Source organism: Anopheles arabiensis, chromosome 2 (genome assembly GCF_016920715.1).
Source record: "Anopheles arabiensis isolate DONGOLA chromosome 2, AaraD3, whole genome shotgun sequence".
Classification (NCBI taxonomy): domain Eukaryota; kingdom Metazoa; phylum Arthropoda; class Insecta; order Diptera; family Culicidae; genus Anopheles; species Anopheles arabiensis.
In genome coordinates, this window is record NC_053517.1 from 88590670 (window position 1) to 88602599 (window position 11930).

At 41.5% G+C, this 11930-nt stretch overlaps 1 protein-coding gene across 1 annotated transcript; it reads left to right on the forward strand.

Annotated features, from left to right (window-relative positions):
• The first annotated feature begins 497 nt into the window (after positions 1-497).
• Positions 498-5919, forward strand: LOC120894678 (DE-cadherin-like). The gene is made up of 2 exons (XM_040297423.1): positions 498-569; positions 2964-5919. The coding sequence occupies exon 2, from the start codon at positions 3007-3009 to the stop codon at positions 5917-5919; it is 2913 nt and encodes a 970-aa protein (XP_040153357.1). The 5' UTR covers positions 498-569; positions 2964-3006.
• The last annotated feature ends 6011 nt before the right edge of the window (positions 5920-11930 follow it).

Sequence of the window (11930 nt, forward strand, 5' to 3'; positions counted from 1 at the left end):
GTTGTGTTATATTTTTATGAAAACCAGAACACGCTTTCACAATTTTACAAAACTTTATTATAACGCGCGCTGTCGAGAGCCGTTTCTCCTTCGTGGTCGGTTACAAGAACGAATATCATTATGGCAGCTTATTCCCGCGATCTAATTCCCTACCAATACACACAAAAACAGCACCTGTCAATCGTTTCGTTTATCGGTGAAACGCATATGCAAATAACGCAATTGAAATATTTCACTCGGAACTATGGGCATTTAAAAACATGAAACGTAAACAGGCTTAAAGACCAACATATACAGGTTCATTAAATTAATTCAATTATTCAACCGTGTGTTAGAATGGAGTGGCGCCCCGTAAAGTAATCGAATCAGTGCAGCCTACGTATCGCGCAGCTTACTCATCGAATTCAGTTCTGCTTACTTAGTTATCTGTGATAACAACATGTTTTTGATAAGAGATATAAAAACCCAAAGATTTGATGAAAGCTTCTCAGTTCGACAGAGTATCCCAACGCATTGTGTTAAAGTGTTACCAGTGATTCAATGTAGACGCATCGGATAATCAATTTCCGGTAAGTGACATAATAAGCATTTACAAATAAATGTGTTAGAATAGAAAAAGGAGCAAAACCCGTCTGTTATGGCGTTAAAGTGAAAAAGGGAAAGAATCACTCAAATGTGATTTAAGTGTTTTATTATTACTTATCAATATTGTTAGTCTATCTTTGACGTTTTCAACACGCCCACACAACCCGATAGGCATGTTCTAGCTACGGTTCGAATGTCCGTTTCCTCCCGCATCGGAGTTGTAGTAGCCATCGCGTGTATCAAACAGATCACTGGACCGCATCCATTATATACTACGTCTATTTATATTTGTTGTATTTATATTACATCTTATATTCTTCTATTTTCTTCAAATTAATCAATATTTTAATGAAGTAGTCAGCGTCGTGTATTTTTAAAACAAGGTTTAACTCATTTAATGATAAAATGTATCATTCTGTAGCAGTGGCGGATTAGGGGAATCGGGGGTGGGGTCCCTAGGTGGAAAGACGAGTTGAGGCCCTTGTAAATGGTAACTGATGACCGGGAGGAGGGGGTACTGACACACAGTTGTTGGGAGATTGAACAGTATACTTAAATTGCCGGCGGGGAGGGTGGCCATGGACCCCCTACGATCATCGGTAACAGGCCCTAACATTGCTGCCGGCATAAAAGGATGGGGGGGGGGGGTGCAAATGGTTCTCCACTCACGGGGCTCCAACGACCATCTTTCTGGGGGCCCTTGTCGCTAATACTCTGTCCTTTGGCTAATACTTGTAGACATACCGCATACTACAGACTAGAGATCTTCCGGGCCTCTAAATCGGCGGGGCCCCAGGCGACCGCCTAGTCCGTCTACCGTTAGATCGGCCGCTGTTCTGTAGTTTATTATTACTTTTTAAATATATCATCAATAAAAGATACTTTATATTTCATCACAATCGTGTACCAACTTCCTTACGTAGATAAATTAGTTAAAACGTGGTATATCATTTAATGCTCTTAGAAATGAAATAAGGGTTTCACAAATTGGCTTCTGGTCTTCACTCTTTTACGGCGCTGTTAAGGTGCCAACATGTTGGATGTTTAGGTTGGGAGACAGGTTTCCATCATTTACAACGATGTCAAACTTATCGCTCTAAGCCTTTACAGTTGAACAATTTAACAAACATTCAAACTCTTTGTTTATATAATTGGCTCTGCGAACATGTTTTATAAAATTTGGCTCTTGACTTCTGGGCGATTCAGACGATTCGGAACCATTCTCTTACCTGTAATTTACTGTTATCATTCTGTTATCGGCTTGAATATGAAAAACAATATTTTATCACTATTTTACTGTATGTGCTTACGTTATATGGTTTTCCAAGAGGGAGATAATGCGAAGCAAAATATCGCAAGGTTTCGCAATTTTTAGGAAGGTTAAACGATTACGATTAAGACAAAGCCGTCTCGAGTTCAGCTGTGAGTAAGTAGGACACTAAAAGCACCTATAGATCTGCTGAATCACTATCTCACTCTCTGACTCACTCTGTACATTTGTATAGCGCATTTTACCAGGTGCAAGTTATTTAACGTATTGTACAATAATATTAAAAATTAGTAGTCAAAACAGTGTTAAGTAATGTGTAATGTAAAGTGACTTATTTTTGCTGACTACAGTGCAGGTACTGCTTTGTGTGATTATGGATCTACTCCTCCTTACGTAATATTGATTATCCTGCTGTGGGGACCTAATGCCCGCGTACACACGACGCCCATGGGCCTGTCCATGCTTGATTGTAGAGCTGATAGCATACGATTATATCTTCGCCATTAACGTAAGAGGGATAGGCTTATACTACGAACGTACCCGAAAGGTATGCATGCTTCACTCAGGTTCTAAAGGCAAGAACAAGGCAAAAGAGACGCAGAAAAATTTCCTAACGGCTATACATGTCCTCTAGATGCGTTTTCTATGCGTCTCGTTCGGTATCACAGCGGCATACGACAGGTACGTAGTACAACTGTTGCTACCTGTTACGCACACATGTTTATCGAACACAACTATTCGGATCGGCTCGATAAACGTCGGATGAACGCCTGAACGCAAGGGAGCAGAGTCACTGATCGCTAGCCCCATTAGTGGCACAGGCATGCCTAGACCAACATCGGTTGTTGTGTCAAAAGATAAGTAAAAAGTAGGCGAACTATGGCCGAGGATATTCTTGGTTTTGGTCTACCAATGTTTGTGTTTGTTGTGTCGTTTTATGATTTACTGGTAGATCTCATATTGCAGAATAGGGTATGTAGGATGTAGGTGTTGTTTGTTCACGTTTGCTTCTTCAAATGAGGGATCATTACCATTACATTAAATTATAACAACAAAACATTGATAGAGGTTAAACAAACGACTGCGAACTTATCTTATTTCATTTCAGAAAGGCATAACGCAAACGGAATTCAAACAAAGCCAACAAAAAAATGGAACCGTTTAGACTGATTGTCATCTTCATGATTTTATCATTCTGCATCAATGTGCATGCAGCAAATATTCAAGCCAAAAATGAAGCTGCAAATGACACAACAAGTGTCACCGTCGATTCGAATTATATTCCCTCGTTTACCAAGATTCCATCAGCCCCCATCGCACTCAATGAAACATACGACCAATTCAATACAGCAATAGCCGAACTTGAGGCAAACACGAATTTAAATGATGGAACAAGTATTATATTTGATCTCGCTCTAGATAATGATGCCACATCTAACATACAAAATACATTTATCTTAGAGCAGGTCAATAACATCGCATACATAAAGCTGGGAGGCAAACTTGACTATGAAAAGGTGCAAGAATATAGAATCACGGTACGAGCAATGAATGTAAAGGGCTTGAAGGCAGAAGCAGTGGTTCTAATCAAGATCCTGGACGAGAACGATAATATTCCAGAGATCACAGGAAACCTTAATGGAGTTATACTGGAGCACGAGCCAGCAGGCACGTTTGTGATGCAAGTAAAGGCACATGATAATGACGGGACATCGGCTCACAACATCGTATCATACCGGCTCGAGGGTACTGCTCGACAGTATTTCCACATTGACAGTAAAACTGGCAACATTACGTCATTGGTGGAGCTCGATCGTGAGGCGAAGGATATTTATCCTGTAACTGTGGTTGCCGAAGATAACTCACCGTCCGTGCTGTTCAATAATGGAAAGCCAAACAGTGCGGTAAAACAGTTGTTCATAAGAGTTTTGGACAAAAACGATCATCCGCCACAGTTCGATGAACAATACTACGAGGTGAACAACATACCAGAAGACGCTGACATCAATACAAGTGTTATCAAGGTGAAGACAACGGATCTGGACAAAGATCCCAAGATTAAATACAGCATAATAGAGAATAACATTGGAAAGGCATTTAAGATCGATGAGGACACCGGTCTTATTTCAGTTAACAAAAAGCTCGACTACGAATCGATTCAAGAATACGATTTAGTCGTGCAGGCCCATGACGGACTTTTTAAAAGCACAACCAACGTACGGATTCAAATAAAAAATCTGAATGACATTGCACCGCAAATTTTGACCTTAACAAACGTCACGATAAAGGAAAATACTATTCCCTCGGATTGTATAGCAAATTTGTGGGCCTATGATCCAGACATCGAGAATTTTGAGTTCCCACAAAACATACAATATGCACTTCCCAAAGAACACCAGCACCTCTTAAGCATCGACGACAAAGGATGTCTTAAACTGCTCCAGCCTCTTGATCGTGATCCTCCACATGGGCATGAGGTGTTACAAATCAATATTACCATTACAGATGAAAACGGTAAGGGAAGAACGGCGATGGAAACAGTTTACATCTTCGTTGAAGACATTAACGACAACGCGCCCCAGCTTACCAATAGAATGCCAGTTGTGTGGAGCGAGAACCGCCCTTCAGCCATGATCACGAAGCTGACTGCAGAAGACGCTGACGGAGAGCACAATGGACCGCCGTTCTTCTACAGTGTCGATCCCGACGCCCCAACCGAGATTAAAAATCGCTTCCAGACTGTAGGTGATGAGCTGTATTCATTGGTGGAGTTTGATCGGGAGCAGCAGAAACAATACTTGGTACCGATACTGATTCGAGACTCGGGTCATAAACCGATGAGCGCCGTCAGCAAACTGTTGGTGGTGATTGGTGACAAAAATGACAACGAAATGCAAATGGGCCAGAGCCACATTCTCGTCAACAATTACGAAGGCAAGCTAGCAGATACTCAGATAGGTCGAGTGTATGTCAGCGATCCAGATGATTGGGATGTATCAGACAAGATGTTCCTTTGGGATGAGATGACGCCCGAGACGAATAGGAAGCTCTTCAAACTCAACATCAACACCGGTATGATCACGATGAGAAAAGGTACACCCGAAGGTATATACAATTTAGAGTTCACTGTGATTGAAGAATCATCCTATTTTCCACGGCACAACGTATCTGCTCGAGTGACGGTGACAGTGAAGAACATTTCGGCGAAAACAGTCAACCAGAGTGGATCGATTCGCTTCTACAATGTAACGGCTGAGACATTCATATCTCAGACAATGAGTGAGCTCTACACACCCATGTATCGACTTCAGCAAAGCATTGCAACCATTCTGGATACCAGCCCAGATCAGGTGGACATATTCACGATCAACAATCGTAAGCTTGCCCGGGGTGCATTCTTGGACGTGTTCTTTGCAGTAGATGATACTATCTACACATCGTCAGAGGTCTTAAATGCAGTGTTAAGTTTGCATCTACGCCAATTGGAGAAAGACGTCGGGTATCGGATTGTGACGGTTGGTATCGATGAGTGCATCAAGAAAGGACATACATGTGCACAGACATGCAAGAACAAGGTCCTTAAAACAGCAAAACCAATCGTAGTGCACACCAACACTAACTCGTTTGTGGGAATGACCACATTGGTGCAAGCAGAGTGCATCCCACAGATAGAATCTTCGTTGGTAGCATGCTTGAATGGTGGCACTTTCCAGAATGATAAATGTAAATGTCCCACGGGGTTCGAAGGTCCCCAGTGTGAGAAATTGGACATCTGTTTTGATGGAAGTGGGTATGCAATCTATCCATCGATCAACAGTGGCAACGTAAACAACATCAGCATTGAGTTATTGCCCCGACAAAAAGACGGGTTGGTATTCTACATGGGTTCTCTGAAGTATGACCCATCTTTGAAGGCACCACCTTTTCTGGCATTGGAAATCAACGATGGTATGTTGGTCTTACTATTGGACTATGGAACTGGGACGAGCCGTTTCGAGCATCAACAAATAGTTTTACACGAGATTATTAAAGTTCAGCTTATTTTACAGCCATATACAGGATAAAAACGGTGAACAATAAGATGGTGAGCAGTAGGAGTCATTATGAAAATAAGGATTGGAGTGGGTTTCTTCCAGGTAATGTGTCTTTTCAACTAGGAGTTTCATCAATTAGTCTCGATAAGCTGGGATCGCTATACAACTGGAAATATGTACCATTTACGAAGAGTTTTGATGGTTGTCTACGCAATCTTACAATAAACGGGCGCACGATAGACTTTACCCGAACGAGTCAAAAACATAATGTTTTATTCATTTCCCAAGGATTCACAGCAATAGTAGAACAATCGTTTTTGGTATGGATTGTATTTTTAAGTTTAGCGATAATAGCGATGTCGATACTAATCGTTATACGATTAAAGGACTTCTTAAAAACATGGATTAAGATATTAATCAGAAAACTGCAAATAGAATCAATTAACATGATGGTAGAATTGCATCCTGCACCTGAACAATTACCATCTTTTACCGAAGTCGATGAAAGAAGTATCGGATTGTTGAGTGGTGTGTCAACTCCTTAAAACAATTTTGATATTTTTAGTGGTTGCATAATCTCGTGGTTAGAGTAGCAATATCTTTTAATTTTATAGTATAACAATGACCGTTCGACATCATAGGACAGGGAGACAGAAAATATGTTGAACAAAATATTAGATCAACAAAGGATAATCACTTTAGCTAGGTAATACTAATTTTAAGATAATTATCTTGTAACAATAATACTTTAAACTTGTTATATGCAGAACTGTAAATCAAAAATAAAGGGTTGGTAGGTTAAGAGTATACAGATTTCGGTCCAATGCTCTTTTCCATACACCTTCCCATTTTTTTTGAAGTTCTTACATTTCTCAACCGATAATCTCTCTCAGGCTAGTTTAGCAATCTCGCATTCTGGTGCTACCTCATTAATACTTCGTAACATAAATGAATTAACAAAATATTGAATTCTATAAGCATAATACAATCCAACAGTAACAGTACAACCTTTAAAAGAGATCTTATTCGGTAACTGCTTGTCGTGTCTAATTACTAGTTGAAACCCCACGTTACTCGTAAGAAACCCACTCCATTTCTTCATTTCATAACGATTTTCTTAAACGTCCAATGATAATAACAACATTGTTATTGTATCACGCACCCACGAAGGACGCTACGCGACACACAAGTTCATACTGCCAGATGAAACGCTGGAGTAAAATCATAACAACTAATCATTGGATTTCTTGTTAGGTCATCATGATCATGTCATGTTTATGCACGTGGCTGAAATAAAATTAATTTAACATTTTTCTTATATTTTTCAGCAAACAACCCCATGGCGATTACCATCCAGGCATATACTAGTAGCAATCAATTTTACTACAAATATTATTTATTACTATTTTTTCAGGATCTTCTACTTCAACAGCTGCTGTAATTGGTGGATACATGCCTCCGTCTATAAACTCAAGCCTTCGAGCTGTAACTCAAGTCAAATCCATTAGTCACCGAAACGAGATTGATGTCCAAAAGATGCATGGTATTAAGGGGTCATGTTTGAATGAAGAAACATAAATAAGGGTAACTTTTGAAACTTTTCTAAGGAGAAAGGAGCTAATTGAAGAATGTTTAAAAACACAATTTATTTTTTATGACGATAAACTAACCTCCCACCCGCCATTTAGTATTTTTTATCATTCTTGGTGTTTTGGGCGACCCCGTGGTAAAGTTCAACTCGAGTGACTCAAAAGCATGCACGTTATTGGTTCAAGCCTCGAAAGGGCCGTCCCCCCTAGCAAGGACTGACTATCTGGCTGCGTGGTACCTGAATAAGTCTCGAAAGCCGTTTTCAGGCAGGCATGTGTGTTGGAAGTTATGCGAAAAAGAAGAAGAAAGTGATTAAAAATTAAATTTAATATTTTTTTCTCAGAGTTTTACAAGTCATAATTAAATGTGGGGCGGTCCCGTGGTACATGAGTTCAAGCCTAGAAAGGACCGTCCCCCCGTAGCAAGGATTAACTATCGGGCTACGTGGTAATGCATTAAGTCTCGAAAGCCTGTATAAGCCAGCATGTCCGCGTAGGACGTTACGCCAAATAGAAGAAGAATTTTCCATTTTCACTGCCAGTGCTATTTCACAAGCCATAAATTCACTCTGACTGTTAAACGTTGATTTTTTTCGCCATACCTTAGCTATTTTACCAGGTTTTAAAAAAATAGGCGAAAATTCGATTATTTCAAAATATAATGTAGATTTCAGTTGGAAGTTTAATAATTAAATAGTTTCATAATTCATAAACATAACATTGCAAACACTATTATGAATATTAATGAATTACACTATTCATGAATATAATGAATATTTCATAGTCATTTCCGATAAGTATTTTTTTTTTCCTATGGAAAACAAGTGATCAAACAACACATGAACACAATGAACAAAGCTCTCTACCATGACTATGTGAACAGTTGTATTTCGCGTTGTTGTGTTGTGTAGGATATATTCCTTTTCCAAATTTGAAGATCAATAACAAATAGCTTATTAAAACAAAACGAATTTAGTGTCGTACTATAACAATTCAAACATAATTCCGATTTTAATTTGTTTTTTGGTTTTTGTACTTAATAATGCATTTAAAAATCGTCAAAGAATATAAATAACATATTTTACGAAGATTTTACAGAAATTCATTTTTTTATGACTTTTTAAAAGTATTTTTATTACTTTTTTATGTTTCATGAGTTTTATAAGAATAATTATCATCATATATGTTTTTAAGATATCAAAAATCGCATCTTTGTTATTGTTACATACAAAGTTAAGGAATGTAAAGATAACCTGATATTTTTTTCCTCAACCACCCACTACACCATCAATGTCCTCATAGACCGCTGCAAAGGCGCACGTAGCTGTAAAGTTTCGTTGTGTATTCGCACGGTAGTTTATGAGTCTAAGTCATCTCATATGTAAAATCTCCCAAGTGCCAAGTTCTGAGTGCCAAGTCGATGCTATATATACGGACTTCCATGCTGCTTTCGATCGAGTCTGTCATGCGCTCCTACTTGAGTTCTCTATTGTTGCTTTAGTGTGATTCTCGTCTTATCTGTCTAATCGCTCGGCCCGAGTTATGATAGAGAATACGAAATCTGTCAGCATCTTTTGTTTATCTGGGGTCGATAAGGGCAGTGTTTTGAGCCCCCTACTTGTGAATGATTTATGTTCAATCTTTCTTGTTGATGATTATCCCCATTCACTGCTTGTCTGACTGTAACACTTTGCCGTTAAATATAAACTCCCTCTCTCCATGGTGCTCTGCCAACTTCCTTCTCCTTTGTGTTCCTAAGCGTTGTGTTATTTCCTTTCCGCGTTCTTGACTTCCCGGTGCACGGTGATTACGTCATCAAAGGATGCCCTATTAAACGTGTCTCAGTGGTTTGTGATCTGAGAGTGTCTATTAACATTAAGATGCTCTTTCATGATCATCTACTGGACATGGTTACTTACTTACTTATCCGGCACTACAACCGCTTTGCGGTCTTGGCCTGCCTCAGGAGTGTCCGAAACCGCTCACGGTCTCGCGCCTTCGTCTGCCAGTCCGTTATCTCGGCTTTAATGGCGGACGCCTCCACGCCATCTTGCCACCTCAATTTGGGCCTACCACGTCTCCTCTGTCCTTGTGGACGGCCTAAAAAGACTTTACGAGCTGGGTCGTCCATTTCCATGCGTATAACATGGCCAGCCCACCGGAGCCTGGTGAGCTTAATACGCTGTACGACAGTGAGGTCGACGTACATCTCGTATAGTTCGTCATTATAGCGGCTCCTCATTTGTCCTTCCACACATACGGGGCCAAGTATCCTTCTGAACATCTTCCTCTAGAACGCGGCTAAGAGGGTTTCGTCAGATTTGGACAGTGTCCATGTCTCAGAGGCGTATGTGAGTACTGGTACTATATAGGTACTATATAGTCCCAGCTTCGTCCGTCGCGACAGGTTCTTTGAGGTGAACTGCTTTTTCAGGCTGTAGAATGACCGGTTGGCAGCCAGCATCCTTGCGCGCAACTCAGCTTCCATGCTATTGTCGTTGCTGACCTTTGACCCAAGATAGGTGAATTGTGGGACTACTTCAAAAGTGCGTTCACCTATCTGCACGTCACGCCTACGTAGATTCTGATTATTTGTTGGTGGGCCCGCTGATGTTGCCACCATCAGTTTGGTCTTTGCCTCGTTTATCTGCAATCCGAGGTTCTCTGCCGCCTGCTCAATCCCTTGGTAGGCTTCTGCTACATAGGAGAGCCGCAGACCAATGATGTCTATATCATCAGCGTATGCCAGGATCTGGGTTGACTTATAGAAGATGGTTCCCGTAGTCTCCACCCTCGAGTCGCGGATGGCCCTCTCTAGCGCCAAGTTGAATAGGAGACAGGCAAGCCCGTCCCCCTGGCGCAGACCCTTGGTGGTAGCAAAAGGTCCTGAGAGTTTTCCAGCCACCCTCACCTGGCATGTGACGTTGGTCATAGTCATTTTAACTAGCCTTATCAGTTTGGCCGGGATTCCAAAAGAGATCATAGCGTCATACAGTTTTACCCTGGCTATACTATCATATGCGGCTTTGAAGTCAATGAAGAGATGGTATGTGTCGTGTCTGTATTCAGCCATCTTCTCCAAGATCTGCCGCATGGTGAAGATCTGATCAGTGGTAGATTTTCCGTTTCGCAATCCTCTTTGATAGTTTCCGACTATCTCTTCGACGTTCGGGACAAGGCGATCCTGAAGGATCAGGGAGAATTTTTTATAGGCAGTATTCAACACCGTAATACCCCTGTAGTTGTTGCAGTCCAACCTATCTCCCTTCTTGTATATGGGGTAGATGATGCCGAGATTCCAATCACAAGGCATCGATTCGCTATCCCACACCTCAGTAACAATTTGATGAATCTCGTTTTCTAGTCGTGCACCTCCATTCTTGACCAGTTCGGCTGCAATTCCGTCGGTTCCGGGTGCCTTGTTATTTTCAGCCGACGGATAGCCTTTCGTGTTTCTTCTATGCTAGGTGGCAGTAGCATGACACTATCTGCTAGTGGCGCTTCTAGCTGTTCGCTAAACTGGTCATTGAGTAATTCATCAAAGTACTGAGCCCACCGCGAGAGGACCTCTGGCCTGTTACTGACCAGATCTCCATCCTTGTTGCGACAGCAGGATACCTTAGGTACAACGTTGTTTCGGTGACCTGCTATCGCTTGGTAAAACTTTCGTGTCGGTCCGTACGCCTCTCTGGTTTGCTCGAGTTCCCGCATGTTTTGCTCTCCCAAAGCATGCTTCTTGGAGCGGTGAACTCCTTTCTCTTCGCGTCTGAGCCGTGAATATTCCTCTGCGCATGCCCGCGTTCTATGCCGTTGCTGCATTGCTCGGTATGCAGTATTCTTACGTTCGGTCACTTGTCTGCATTCATCGTCGAACCAGCCAGATTTAGTGTTGCCACGACGTGGTGGGAGTATATTTCTTGCACATCTTCTCATCATCATCATCTTCTTGCATTTCTTTTTGTTTTTAGAGCGTTCCACCTCTCGCTCGTAGTTTCATAACTGTTTTCTGGTAGTAGAGACTCGTCTAAGGCGGCTTTGAATTCCTGTTGGACAGTAATGTCCCTTAGAAAGTCCGTGTTGAGCCGAGACTGCGTGTTTTCTCCACCCCCATTGGCACGGGGGCGGGCGATTCTACAACGTATCACTAAGCCAACCAAGTAGTGATCGGAATCGATATTGGCTCCTCGATATGTTCTGACATTTAACAGACTCGACTGTCGTCGGCGGCTTATTAACACGTGGTCGATTTGGTTGAAGGATTCTCCACCCGGGTGCGCCCATGTAATCTTGTGGATTTTCTTGCGCGCAAATTTGGTACTTCCTACAACCAGATTGTTCGCTGCGGCGAACTGGACCAATCTACTACCATTATCGTTACTGTGCTCATGCAGACTGTGACAGCCAGTGTATTGGCGGTACATTGGCTCCCTACCGACTTTTGCGTTGAAGTCC

Excerpts from the sequence above, each read along its gene's own strand:
- LOC120894678 (XM_040297423.1), top strand. The coding sequence starts at position 3,007 with ATGGAACCGTTTAGACTGATTGTCATCTTCATGATTTTATCATTCTGC.